General features: G+C 36.0%; 1 protein-coding gene across 1 annotated transcript in view; it reads right to left on the bottom strand.

Moving 5' to 3' along the window:
- Window positions 1–3,540: 3,540 nt before the first annotated feature.
- TNKS2 (tankyrase 2) overlaps window positions 3,541–15,355 on the bottom strand; it is a 32,705-nt gene continuing 20,890 nt past the window's right edge. The window contains exons 20-27 of the mRNA XM_076338750.1: window positions 14,664–14,746; window positions 13,934–14,054; window positions 11,304–11,401; window positions 10,599–10,673; window positions 9,423–9,528; window positions 7,630–7,816; window positions 6,077–6,233; window positions 3,541–5,775 (exon numbers count right to left, since the gene is read on the bottom strand). Of these exons, the coding sequence (XP_076194865.1) occupies window positions 5,713–5,775; window positions 6,077–6,233; window positions 7,630–7,816; window positions 9,423–9,528; window positions 10,599–10,673; window positions 11,304–11,401; window positions 13,934–14,054; window positions 14,664–14,746 (890 nt within the window). The 3' untranslated portion in view covers window positions 3,541–5,712. The remainder of the gene's footprint in view (window positions 5,776–6,076; window positions 6,234–7,629; window positions 7,817–9,422; window positions 9,529–10,598; window positions 10,674–11,303; window positions 11,402–13,933; window positions 14,055–14,663; window positions 14,747–15,355) is intronic.

Raw genomic sequence — 15,355 nt, 5'->3', positions numbered from 1 at the left:
TGGTTTTAGAAACTCTGCATTAAATAACACCTTCTATACTACGTGCTTCAGGGGCCTCGTTATTACTGGGACTATGCTACCTGTGAAACTGCCCTTATTTATATAGTTTTTTGATTATTTATACATCTTTGGGTTTTAGTAACCTACTGCTAAGTTCTCCTAGTTCTTTCCCTAAATCCTGAATTGGACTTTGCTTTATGAAAACAGGTGCTCTAATGAATATTTATTATTCAAAATGAAACCCTTTCATACCAACCCAAATCTAATTTATTCTATTGCATGTTTGCAATGCTTCAGTAAAATACTTCCAAATAGGGAACCACTATCTATCGGGCATTGGTCATCATATACAGATTTATTTATTTAAAGAGGACACTTTTGGACTGCTTGGTAGTGCATTCTATCATTAATTACAACAATACTCAATGTAACTGCTGTCAGCTTCCACTTTGACTACCTCAATAGAAAACTGTTAGATACAATATCTTCCTCAGCTGGCTCACAAGTATTACATACACAAATTGATTTACTATTACCCATTTTTGCAACGAAATCCATTTTTTCCTATGTTAATGTAATTTCAGTTCTATTTACATGTCAATCCTATTTACTTGGTTGATTTATTTACCTGCTTAATTTATTTACCTGCTTCTTTATCAGGCTAGTAAGAAGTTCTATTTCTATACCCGTCTATTGAGCTATGATGCCCACTGCCTCACAAAATTAAATAAATTTGTTGTGAAATAAGCTTCCAAACATATTGCTGGAAAATGTTACCTTTTTGAAGAGTAGCTAGGCAACATAAAACCATACGCTGCTAGCCCAGAAATAAGTGACTACTTTCAAGCCCATTTCTCAGGCTATTTCTATTAGCTTCATTCAATATTAACCCTTTCCCACATGTACCAACCTAGATCTGTAGACAGTATTATCAACTGACATGAAGCTGCTTTCCCAACTGTAAGAAGTCTCAATCATACATTCTTAGGCACTAGTGCATATTCTTTTGCTCCTTAAACAATTTCTATCTATTTTAAATATTAAGGTTTTCAAATACTACTACTACGATCTTTTGAAAACGCTTCAGGGTCCTAACTTAAAACCTTTGCAAGGAAGTGTTCCCTTAGCTGTGTCACTGCTTCACACGCGTTGTGCAATGGCATCGCGTACACTGCAATTGTACCACGTAAGAAACCACCTCAATCCCCTTCGCTGCCACCCATTAAGACCCAGCTGAAACATGCTTGAGCTGCGGCGGAATAAATTTAGCAGTTTTATCAAGATTGCGGATGGAGAGATGGATCTGACCTCTGCTTCCTTTTTTGAATTTTCTCGCTGCATTAAAATCCCCGCCCCCACCTCCCCATATACATCCTACCGCTAGACGGGATCCAGGTAGTTAATGTAATGTAACATACTTTTAATTTACTGGTATGCTGATCTACTGTGGTTTTTCAGCTTGTCTCTGATAATCAATGCTTCAAAACCAAATGTTTTTAAGAACTGTTATATAGGAGATTTGTCTTCAGTTTTTAAATCCAATTTTTTTTCTTGCACACATTATTTCCCAGGTCTCATGCTAATCTTTTGAATTGGCTGCAACTTCCTCCTCCTAAACATGTATGTGCTTCTCAAGAGGAGCCATTCTGAAATCCCTGTAATGTCTACACACCAACGCTTGTTTGCTGTTTTAACTCAAAATGGGCAGAAATGATTCCCAACATAAGTTGGGGTACCGTGATTATCTTGGCCATCCCTAATAATTATATCAGTTATTCCTACCATAACTTTTCAGTGCTTGTAGAACTTGCCTTTCTTTCTTCATAGGTTGTTATTAGTTCTTTTATTCTCTCTCCCCTCCTGTCTGTCTTCTCTCAGTTACCCACCTTGCTCTTTTTTAGGGCAGAACATGTTAACTTCAAACCAGCCATCTACATGCTTTTTCTTTTTATCTTGCATTCCGTTCCGGCTGCCTGCAGCTTTTTCTGATCTGGTGAGCCACAGGCAGAGGGAAGAAACCCCTTGATACTCTCAGAAGTACCATTGCTTATGCTTGCTGGAGAGGGGCAAAAAGAGGCACACGCCTCCCTCCACACCCTCGACTATAGCACTTCCCTTGCTGACACTATCTCCACCTACTGCAACTTCAGTGGGTGCAGGAAAAGCACAACTCAGAGAACCACAGAGGGACAAGACCTCAGGCAGTCTGATTTTCCAGTTCACTGAAGGCGAGAAAGCAGTCTTTGCTGTATTGTTGCATTAGATGAGTACAAATCAAGCCTTTATACTTTTTTACTGCAAGGCAGAAGGCAAGCCACCCATGGGATTCTGTTGCTGTTTCCAGCAAAAGAGAAAAACTCTTTTATTACATTAAGTTCAGGAGATGGGCAGAAGAAGGGGAACTGGCTCCTAGGCTGCAGCACCCTCACAGACAATGGTGGGCTGTTGGAGAAGTCACTTTTTTTAACTTTTTCTCAGCTTCTTGGTGAATGAAGGGAGCGAGAGAGTGAGCAAGTGTGTGTGTGTGTGTGTACTCATATATACACACATATGTATACACACACAGCATGGCGTTTAATGAGCAAGTTCAGGGTAGAAAAGACAGTGGCAACTCCTTTTATACAGTTATTTCCATTCAAAATTAGTGCCAACATACCTCTTGAACATGCATTGTACAGTTATGTTTATGTACAGTTACATATAGTTATGTTTATGTTTTCAGTTATATATGACAGAAGAGCCTGGCTAAATTATTTTCTAATTTCTAAGAACTAAGGTCTAAGTTATGAGTAAAGTTTTTAAGAAAAAACCCTAACATTTTCAATTTGTTTAGTTGCAGCAGTTGTTTTTATACTCATTACTTAGTTTTTAAAAAACTAATGTGGAACGGAAAGTTAATTTTAATTTTTTACAGCCTAGATAGGTGGAATTTTCAGAAGCAATTTTATCAGAAGTTGTACTCCCAAGATACTTTAAAGATTTTCATCACCTTCAATCTTACTAAACATTTGCTTTCCTGCCCTCTAGTGCTCATATCTATTTAAATCTTCTACACAAGTCTGGTTTTGGAAACCTCCTACCATATAAGTGGTCCTACTGAAATAAAATTATTTACTTATTGCGATACTACAAGTGATCTAAGCAGTACTTCTGTTGTTGCTCACGTATGTATCATACTGCTACCTATGCAGTTATCTGAAAGGTAAGACTTTCCGGGTTACTTTTCATTTTACAAAACCCAACGTAAGGCAGTTTTCTTTTTCAGTTTTGGACCATATAATGGAGTTTTAAATGCATAAATTGAAGCTTACTTCTAGATTTATTATTAAAACATTTTCACTGGCAGCTAAAGCTGTTAGCTATATACCAAACTACAAGCTTCCACAGTATTTACAGTTTTTCATCCACGTTAACAGCTTTTCTATTCAATGCAATTAATTTCCCCTCTAATGATGTAGTTTGTTATAGTATTGTGCATGCTTACATTTAAAACAATGGGTTGACATACTACGACTGTAATTACTCCCATGCTATCAGAAAACCAGTGAATTAAATTTATTTAGTGTTAAATGGATATGGAATGTTATACAGCACATGTAAAGACACTTCAAGATGAGTAAAGCAGAACTAATTGCACAAGAGATTAAAGGTTCACCTCAATAGTCAGTATTATCAAATCATTACAGCTTCCATCTTCAGAGTGCAAGGTATGTCATGCAAAAAACAGCTCAAAAAATCCCCAAACAGACAAAACCAACATTGTGGTACCACTTAAAATGCTATCATACCACAATATTTTACAAGACATTAAGTGATCATTCATAGAGAATGAAGCATTTTAGCAATAACAAAAAAGTTTTAAACATACTGAACAGATTTTGCATGAACACCAATTCCAGCATTACTATACCGAAGGAACAGGCAACATGCTGGGAGAAAGTACCTAAAAATCAAAGCCTTTTTTATTCATAGCCAATATTACTTTCTGCAAGAGTTATGCAATCTTATTATTCAGATTCCCCACGTAACTGGGTAAGGTTCAATACATTTTTACATAGAGCATAATCACATAACCACCACATCAGCAAGACGATTTCATTATCTTGACCAGTTACTACATTTAAAACCATGGTATGGTAACATGCCCTGCAAACAAATTGTCTTCTGGGACAGTGTCCTGTATGCAGAAATATGAAACAACTAAAATATACTCCTAACCACTTTAACCCCAAATGAACTATAATTTGTATTTACATATTTTTGAAATATGTAGGTAAAAACTGCAGATGGAAGAGAAGCAGAATACACAATAGAGCTACGATAGGGCTGACCAAACTGATGGGTGCATTCAGTAACCCCGAATGAGACTTGAACAGGGGGTTGTACCTTTTGTACTCTTCCTCCACCCAAGCGGTCTTATCAGGGCTACCGAAGGCAGCTGCTGCCATGGAAGAGCTGCTCGTCCCGCTTACACACTCCTCACCCAGCCGGCCGAGCACAGGGAGCAGAACCTTGAACCCCGACCAGTTCCACTCAGCCAAACTGCAGATAAACACACTTCTATGCACCTGCTTCAACTACAGCTTGAATGTTAACATGAAAGAAACAGAAGAGACGACAGGATGGTTTTTAACATTTCCACCTCACAATACTCATATCCTGAGGGCACCAACTGGTAGATTAATTTACCAAAATAAGCATACAAAAAAGGCCAAGTTGTTTGCCCTCATATTAGGAATAAACTATTTAACTTCCTGGCTTAAATGTAAGCAAGAGGAACTCAAGAAAGACCTCCTTGAGGTTAATTTTCCAACTACATTCAAAGAAAATAATTTACTAGAACTGTAACTTGCAAGGTCTACAAGCCTTGAAGTGAGGATACAGGTTAACTATACCTATAGTTAAATAAAAAAATTCAGAAGACATTTTACAGAAATAAAATATGCAACTCTGGGAAGTAGGTGGAAAAACACTTTAGTATTCAGCTGGAATATTCTATTTTCATAGCCCATCATTCTCAGGAATGTATATTTCATAAATAAAAATACAGAACAAAAATTTGTGTATTCAATCTAAAGTTGAATATTTCTAAACCTCTTCAGATAAAATTTGCTTTCTCCCTCACAAATAAGTGATAAACCCTGAAAAAAAATTGGCTTTTCAAATCTATCGTGCATGAGAAAACACAGATGAACAAACCAACATCTGGAAAAAACATTTTGTACAAGGTTGCAGTTCTAAAACACTTATATTACAAACCAATGTAAATAAATACCAGGCTAGTACAAAAGCTCTTATTTACAGTTTTACAAATGAAAACGTTTTCAGTGTAAATGCAGTGTTTTAAAGAACACAATATTAGTAAAATGAGTTCCTGTATAGAGCATTATAATTTCTGCTAAATTTCAATGCAGTATTGTATAAAACCATTGTTTCAAGTTAATTTTTGTTTATCATTTAGTACAGCCAAACCCCAGTTTATGCCTGGAATGGTATCTGTTAAAGTGCTGAAAAAGAGGACGTCTGAAATTTTAGAAAAACATACTGTACATTATTAAAGCTTTATCAAGTAAAAAATGGTATATTTTGTTCACATTTGCTACCACACCACCTGTGGATGAAAGTTTTTCAACAACTCCTTGTAATTAACAGGATGGCAGCCATTGGTATCTTTGCATCCAAAGTCTGATGGTTTCCCACAAGTAATTTGTCTTAAGCTTCAGTGGTGGCTTCAGGTTTCATAATCTGGTAAGTAATCAAGTATTCTGGATAAGCCTGAAAGAGTGACACACACATTCTTTATTATGATTTCATTTTCTGGATAAATTCAGAATGTTTGCTAGAGAGGGGAAAAAAGTATTTATGCCAAAGAAAAAGAAAAGGCAAAATGTCAAAGATAAAATGCCTGGAGCATTCAGGAAACACGGATCCTTTCACCTGCAACTGCAGCTGAAGTTTGTTTTAAGACAAAAGCAAGTCCTAGCACCTCGAAAGTAAGAAAAAACCCCAACACATTACACATGCCTTAACCCCCCCCCCCCCCCGAATCTGAAAAACCAACCAAAAAGCTATTTACCTGCTCCCCTCTGTAAATGACATATTCTGCCAATGCCAATCCATTTACACTGGGTCGCCCAGTAACTGAATGATGTCCTGGGGGAGAATGAGCCATTTTCATAGCACTGAACTGCAGGAAAGACTTGCCCAGTGTTACACGACAAAACAGCAATTGCCTGTGTTAAAAGGGAAAAAGGACCACGAATACAAAATGCTTGTGAAGCTCCAGAAAGACTACCTTCATAATTTGAAACTTTTACTTGAGGAGAACAGTGGAACTTTAAAGCCACTTTAGTCACTCTTTGTAGTTCACAAAATTCTGAAGTTCTCTTTTGAATTGTGCTCCCTTTGGAAAAGCTCTTTAGCCTGAGGAAAGGGTTGGTAGTAACATCAAAAAGTGTTTATCTTAATGACTGGAGACAGCATGCTTAACAACGTACTCAAAGATTGTCACTACCTTTTTGTGGTTTTTTGTTGTTGGTTTTTTTTAATTTTTTTTGGTTTTTTAAGAAGTTTTCTGAGGGTGCCCCCCATCACTCATACTAACAACATAATTCACTTGTGTTCTAAGACTAGATTTGTATCTAACAGCCAAATCAACATCAAGGCCAAGTGCAAACTCTAGGTCAACACAAAATACCTCCTACTAGCATTTGTCAGTAGGTTATGTTGTTTTCATTATAAAAAGACAGAACAAGGGTACTTATTTCTTTACATATGTACTACTGCAATGGCAATGGAATCTCAGCATTTTGGTAGACCAATGTTATGTACCATTTTGCTCAGCCAAAACTTTTGCTTTTCTAACTCTTCACACAAGACAAATTAAGAAAAACTTACTCAAAAAACTTTAGAAAGCATGAAAAGACTCTGACATCCTCTGTAATTCTAGAAGATTATCCTCTTTTTTTGAGAGTGCCAGAAAAGAGTAAGCAATGTGAAAAGGGGCTGAGACTCAAGGAAGGAAACTGGAAGAATGACCTTATCCCTATGATACCAACACAAAGCATCATGCACACAAACACACAAAATATTCCCCTGGTTGAAACGATGGCCACTACCACAATTAACTTCATGAACAGATGGTGTCAATAAGACGTAATAGGTGTTCTGCAGAAAGGTGGATTTAACAACTCAATTAGTGGTAAAGAGTCCACAAATCCACATCTGTATTTTAGTGTGTGAAGCAACAGTGATGTGGGGGCTGACTGTTACAAAGTACATCCTCCTCAAAGAGGAGCATGTACAGCATCCAAGTATCACTGAATTTCTTCTTTCTCTATAACAGGCAATGGACTAAACCCTCATATTGCTGCATCTTTCACACAAGCATCTAGCAGATACTCTTCACTCCCTGGCTACCTAAGTCTGATTTTTACAATAAGTTAAGGGCAAAGGTTCGGTTAGGTTCTTTAAGACTTAAACATCAAAGTTTTCTAAAAGTCTCTATTAGGCCCAGAATATAGAGAGTGCTGAGGTTTGGTTACCAAGCAAATTTTTCTTCAGAGAGAGACTCTGCTGACTTGATGGTCTACAACGCAATATACAAAGGCATTCTTTTGAATGACTTACCTGTGGCAAACATAACAAGATCTGTCTTTGTGAATTGGACATCCAGTGCCACCTCCAATTCCATACACATACTGATTGCTTTTGGAAGAATTTTCAGCAAAATAAATCCCAGCTCCAAACATGCCGCCTATATAGGCATGTCTCTCATCAAAGCCTTTGTGAATGATTGCATTCACAAACGGGGAGCCTAAGAGAAAGGAAGTAAAATAGTGAAAATAGAGTATACAGATTTTTGTATGTATCACAATTCAATCATCCATTCCCAACTTTTTTTTTTTTGGTACAGTTTTTCTACATATACAAGGAAATCAATCTCCAGAAATTCTGACCTCAGATTTACACAGCCAATTTGCTAGAGGTATTATACAAATGACAGCAGCTGATAAGTGGACATTTTTAACAAAGATTTACAAAGGATATCATCTGAGACAACTCTTGCTGCAAGAGAAAGCTCTATGAATCTCCACTCCCTTTAGTAGAGCTTCATTCTAACCAAATTCATTGAATGCATTGCTACACAAATCCCATCTTATTCCTAATACTAAGTAGATTGCATTTAAAAAGCAATAAATGTAAACCAGTATTTATTTACTTGCAATGGTCATAAAATTTAGCCTTAAAGAATAATCTGTTCAAAATGGTTGGATTCTGCATCTCAAGACACTTGATACCCATTAACTTTCACAAAAAGTGCAGGTTTTTTTAGTAAGGATTTTTCTAACAGTATATATAAATATGAAAGCACCTTCAGAGAAAAGCTGTTCTAAGAGAACATGGCATTTCAGAGCTATGTTGGGAATTATAGTGAAAATAGTCCAAAGCCTTATCCTCCAGCCTAAAGATGATAAAACCGTGTATGAAGCAGAAAAACATTCCAGATGAGAATGAGAAAAACTTATGACAATTGCTCGTCATCTTCTGCAAGTGGCATACATGGTTAAAGACATATGTTAATGCTTAAAAAAATTATATAAACTAAAGACTCAAAAAAAAAAAAAAAAAAACAACCACCACTCATAAGGCATTAATTGTTTTGTTCCAGGGATAATTTTGTTATTATCTAACTAATTTAAAAGCCTTTCCTTTAAAGACAGGTCATTCCATTAAAAGGCTGTTTCCTCTTACAGGGGTACAGACCACAGTCAAAAGACAGGATTTAGATATCTACAAGTTTGGGCAAGCAGTTAATTATTGTGTTATTGCTGCTTCCAACAGTAATGTATTATGTTGGGAACTACGTAGCTTTCATTGTGAGGATGTACCATGAACCTGCTTAATTTGCTCGTCAGGACAAACTACATATATGTGCACAGGAGAGCTTTCAATTGGCTGTAATTTGCTAATTATAAGCGATCTTTTCTGGAATGATGAACAAGAACTAACTTATCAATTACAAAAACAAGAAAACAAGAAAATCCCACCCCAAAACAACCCGTAGCAGAATGAAGTTTGACCCTTAATCATTTTGGTCATAGAGCCGATAAAACAGAATTAGTAACTTAACCAAGGAGGAGGCACACCCCTTAATCTCCATTCATAATTGCTGAAAAGTTTTCACTCAGAACTTGAAGTCTCCTTTAGGGAAAGACAAGGAGATGCAAATTTCATAAGAACGATGCAGTGCATTGTATGTCCCCATTGTGACATATACAAACACTTGTTCATATAAAACTCATGCAAAACCTAGAACCTACTTCCACTGAGAAAATTTACTTTGTTTGAGCCAGTAGAAACCCTCCCATAGAGAGTGTTGACGGTGAAACGAATTCATAAGGTGCATTTCAGTATCTCACCATGAAACAGCATCCTTTCATTAGCATGGTTATGATTCTCTTCAGAGACCTCTTTCCTCCTGTGAGTGTACCTTTCCCATAGTTTTTTGTTGCACACTTTCTGAATCTGAAACAGTCAAAATGTAAGTTCCGCCCTGAAACTGAAAACTTGTTTGCTTTACTTGACAGATGTTTAACCTATAGGAGCTATACCACAGTACACTTGCACTGCCACTTAAACAAGAATACTTTCCTTAGAACTCAGTGAAACACAAATTCTCTAACTTATCCTGCAGAAGTTGATTGTTGTAGCATAACTTAAGTACATCATAATTACGTGCTTAATTAAGAATCAATTCGTTTTAAACATCTGTTGAGCAATCCTTCTTAATTTAAATTTGGCAGGCTTAGTCACAGTTACACTTGAGTATCACTCCAAACATGGCTTGATGCCAAACCACTAGTTAAAAGATCATCTAGCAAATTAAGAAGCGTCTTCCATGAAGACTTTTAGAACACTTTTAAAAGTAAATTATGTACTCTCTGCAGAGGTATGCTGGACATTGGCAAAGCTTTATGTGTGTAGATATAGCATATCAATTCTACTGGGGAAACTGTAACATCAGTTCAGAATAAAACTTAGTAGTACTTACTTGCAAATCAAAATCTCTATCATTTTAATGAAAATGACCATTTCTTCAGGGGAGAAAAAAACATGAATACAAACCAAAATTCCACTAAATTATTTAAAGCAAGGTTGTCTACTGCCTGATGTTTTAAGCTTCTTTGGCGTTAAATCAAGCCAAAATAGGTACCCTTACTTCCATGCTTCAAGATTTTTTGCTTTCACTTCTTGCTGTTTTTTTTCCCCTGCCATTCCCTCAACAGAAACCTTCTTTTGTTTCCTATAAAACCTTCTGTTTTTTTCTTCAAACATTCTGCAGTTTTCTGTGAGGTCCTTCTATGTCAATTTCTCATAAAATTTCTTAATGACTATTAACCCATAAGCAGTTTTTTCATATAATCTTATTCCTTGAATTTCCCTGGAAGATGATCTTTTTCCTGTGCGTGTCTCAGAACGGCAGATCTTATCACATTATGGAATTCAACAAACAAATGTAGAACATTTTATGGACATTTTCTTTTCAGCCAAAACTCTAAAGGTGTAACCATTGACTATAAAAATGCAACAGCTACCTTTAAGATGTTGTATCTATTGAAGACTCCGCCAGCATGTCCTCCATCTCTATGCTCTCGGACAGTACTCTGCATCTGAAAATTGAGAATTTTAAGAAGGATCACTTTGTTTCAGAACACATTCGAAACACATATCCTTCACACAGTCAAATAATCAAAAGAACTAATTCCGTCTTAAAAAAAAAAAACATACAAGAAATTTTTAGGCAATGACTGTTAAGTAATGCCAGATTTTGTGGATGCACATGAACAGGTTTAATGATTTTTTAAAAACTGTATCTTGAATAGTCCATAGTCTAGTTTTCAAATTTAAAAAGTTTATCACTAATCTATTTAAAATATTGTTTCTTCAGAATATTGTCCTGTGTGATTATGACACTTTGGAAGGAAGTGACTTAAAACTGTATATAACAGACAGGCAATCAGTAGCATAGAATTTGTATGTTATATCAAAGAGCTCTTCTATACAGTAGAGGTTTTAAAAATACTACAAGCAATAATAACGTAAGTAAGAAAAATTATGGACGTGATGAGCACAGATTATAAGTGGTGCAGTCAAAGTTGGAAATTTGAAGTATCCTTATGCAAGTTTTTCTTAGGCTTAAGAGATGTTTACTGCACTGTTAAATTGTCTATCAATACTTCTTTATCTACATCTTTAGTAGAAGTAACAAAAATACTGAGAGACTACAAAGAAAGGCATACTTCCTCTTCTACTGATTGAAATTCCTTATCTTCAGTGGAAAGATCTATGAGAATAGTTCCGCTTCCAGAAGTATTTAGAGTCAGGTATGGGTTAAGTCCTGTGAATGTAACAAAACACAACAACAGTTTCAGAAACTGCTTTAAGACTGCTGATTTGGAATGATAACCAGTAAGAGATTTTTCTTTTTAGAGGGACCATTTTCTCAAAACTCAGTTTACAAGATGAAGAGGTTATCTGCTAAGGAAGGCAGAGATTACCAATGACTTTAATTGCCTTCCATCAGCCACATACATTTTTGCAGATGTCAAAGTGCGATCCCTTAAATAATTTTATTAGTTTCAAACAAACTTTTTCAGCATCTCTGTTTATAACCCCTACCCATACGTTAGTATGCATACACTATAAATGCCATCAGAAGCACAGCAGCTGGGTCTGGATGCAGATCAGTGGCAGTCATTTTCATTGATGTGTGGATACTGAGCATTCTCTCAACGAGAATAAACATTTCAGACACAGTAACCCATTTGTCTGTGTTTAGCTCAGTATGTTAATGTACATAACAGGGAAACTACATGTAAGCAGTTGCTTACTTAAGAGTTCATTTCAACTCTAGGCAGTGAAACAGTGAGCAACCTGTCCCTCTACAGAGTCCGTGATTACTGATGGCAATGGCATCATGAACAAGAGAAATGACTTGGAGTGTTAATTCAGTAGGAATATTTTTCCCACGGATCATGCAGAAAGAGCTGACAAAAGAACTAAGATAGTCTGTGAACGTAAAAGGCCTTAGCCTGATACTGAATGCTTAAAGGATACTGAATGCTTAAAGGAAACTTCTCTATCGTTCCAAATATGCCAAAAAAAAAATTGGAATTTTACGCAGAATCCATTGTCAATTTACATACAGACTTCAATCACAACTGGCAAGTAATGGCAATGTAATTACTGGACATAAGAATACAAGACAGTGTGTTATCAGGTGTCTTTTTTCCCATAGCCTTCCCAGACAACTAGCAGGTGACCAGAGTTAGATGCTGGGTCTGTCATAATCTCTCTAGAAAGGAATAATGTGGGGAAAAGGGAAATTACAGATTCATCCACAGTCAGGAGCCTCATGTCAGCAGCGTGCAACGGGAATAGAGTGTTCAGGAGCAAGAAACTGGCAAGAAAGCACCAAAATAAAGCTCTTCCACAAAAGCCCTACTAACCTCAAAATAATGGCTATACTGTGTTCGGGAAGAGATGCCAAAATACCAACACAAACATACCTGAGTGCAAGAGCACAAGGGCAAGATATAGAAAATGGACAAAACAACCAAATGACAACAATCCTCCCTGCCCCCAAAACACACCATAGAAAGAAATTAAGAGCTGTTGAAATATTCAGTTTAAGTACTTATGCCTGTGGTTAATGTTAGAAATGAAAATGTCAGGCCTTTTATGGCAAGACAGCAAGAGTCTAGAAAGAATGGGGGTGGTGAAGGATTAGATGTTTGACATTCTGTCTATATACAGACTATTAAAATATGTACAAATACACATATGTTCAAAAATACATCAGTCCTACTTGGAAGGCAAAACCAGTATATGATTACTGGTTGTGTAAACTTAGAACTCAAACAGGACGTGAGGCTGAAATGACACCTTAAAAGTAGCTTCTATCCAAAATACTCAATGAATCTGTCAAAAACCATCTGACAATTAAGAGAAAATTACGAAGATTCACTTAAACACTTCATTGCTAGGAAAAGGATTATCTTAAGGGTTGGTTAATACTGTTTTAAGGAGCAAAAAATAATTTAGAGCTTGGGATAGTGACTCTCATTACTGTGGAGTGCAGATTTTAGAATGAGAATTCACAGATGGTGTCTCAAGAGGGAAGAAAATCCTACCTATTCTAACTAATTTGTTCCATTTCTATGAAACACTGCAAAACGATAGTAAGTGATGTTTCAGTGAGACAAGGAGGAAAAAGTTTGGGGTTTTTTTTGTCTCTTATGCAGCCATAGTTAAATGAAGCATACTATTCCCAGGATTGTGCTGGTATCAACAGTGCTGCACAAACAAAGAGGCTTTAGCATAAACTTCAATACAAGCTGAAGCTGTTAAACAAAGCAATTATGTTAATTGTGGTTCACTGGAAGCACACTAACTGTATTTTTAAAGAAAAGTATATATAAGAATTTCAGCTGGCTTTCTAAGAGAGCACACACAGTATTCTTTTGCAGAACCCAATGGAACAGTACATAACAGGCCCTAACCCATCAACAGAGAATGTGCTCTGCTCTCCAGAGTGCTCCAAGGAAGATAAATACTCCCTACCTCAAAAACCTTACAATCATTTTCCACTAGATCTACACTTTACCCAAGTAAACGCAAAACAGTGATCACAACGGAAAAAAGAATAAATTAGGGAACTGAAAGGCAAGATTCACAGTAATTCACAGCACAAATAAAACGGCTTATGTTTCAAGTCAGAAGACATTCTTTTAATTTGAAGTGCCATTTTCTAGGACAAGTTTTATTATAAATTCTTTTTAATGAGATACAATTTGGAATAATCTAAAGCACTTATAAAAATGGATTCTATGAAGGCAGTGTTGCATAATAATTTGAAACAAGTATATACCTTGCTGTCCAGAAATGAGTCTTTCCACTCCTTTAATGATTTTATGCCTATGGCCATAAGCATTAATCCCAATTTCCTTCAATTCTTTGTGTCCCATTTCAACCAATACATCCAACGTTATCTATAATGAAAGCAACACCATTTTTTTGTACAACAGCATAAACAGACTAGAACAGCTGCCAATGACAGTGAAAATACACCTCACAATAGTTGAGATAAAAAGCAAGTGTGAAAAGAACATGAACATTGGAGACTTTAGTGTATTATTCTTGTACTTTACTTTTACTCAACTGTTTTCTCCAAACTTTTGTCTTTAAATAAATATACTACAAACTACAATCGTGTAACTTGTATTGCCTGCAAGGATCATGTTTCTGATTGAGAAATACAATTTTCTAGATTTATTCAAGCCAATAGAAACAAAACCAGAAATTACTAATCAGTACTGACTACTTATTTACTCCACCATTTATACTGCTGAAAGAAAACATGCCTACACTCCCAAACTGATATGGACATTATTGCTCCCAGTTTTTTATATACACATATATTTTAATATATATTTGTATTACATATAAATTTAAAAAATCCACAGTTACACTCCTTTCCTTCATTCCACTAATTCTGACATTCACTCATTTTAAATCTGTCTCATTATATTATTCTAAACAGTCAGTATTTATTCCCTTGCTTTCTAGCTGAGTATCTGGAAATAAATATAACTACTTACCTGTTCTCTCTCAAATATGTCAATTAGATGTTCAAGGCCAAGGTTCCGCACAAACTGATTTATGCTAAAATCTACACCTGAAACTGGGTAAGAAGAAAAACTCATAATGAACTTTCATAGATGTATTGTAAAATAAAGTATACACATCTCACATTGTCTGTGACAATAACGAGAGACAGAAATCCCTGGTCTTCTGAAGATGGGGAATGAAAATATCTCTATCACTAACCGGTTGCAACTATTACTTAATCTACCCTAGTACTCTAAGACTTCTAGCCCCCCCAAGAGCAGCCTTTGTGAAATAAGCAACTAACTAGCTACAGCAATGCATGTTCAAACAGAAAATATTTTGAGAACTAAAACGTTATAGAAGTAACCTTTTCAAGATATCTGATCTAAGAATAGCCTCTTAGAAACTAGGTGAAGTTTGTAGTAAAGTAACTGCTTGGTATGGAGCCAAATTCCATCTGACTTCTCTTTTAAAACACAATTCACCATTTTGGTTCCGTACAGCAAAAAAAGGAACAGTTTAAAGATTCTGTAAGGGGAAAGTACTAAAATCTTATACTACAAGACTTTTAGACTTCTGTTCCTCGTTAATGACATCATAAAGAATAAGGATACTGCATATGTCAGAGTAACTGTGTGCATGTATGGGAAACTTCACACTTGTGTATTCTTTTTACCATATG

Source organism: Aptenodytes patagonicus, chromosome 5, assembly GCF_965638725.1.
Source record: "Aptenodytes patagonicus chromosome 5, bAptPat1.pri.cur, whole genome shotgun sequence".
In the NCBI taxonomy this organism is placed as follows: Eukaryota; Metazoa; Chordata; class Aves; order Sphenisciformes; family Spheniscidae; genus Aptenodytes; species Aptenodytes patagonicus.
This window is presented reverse-complemented; position numbering and strand designations above follow the sequence as displayed.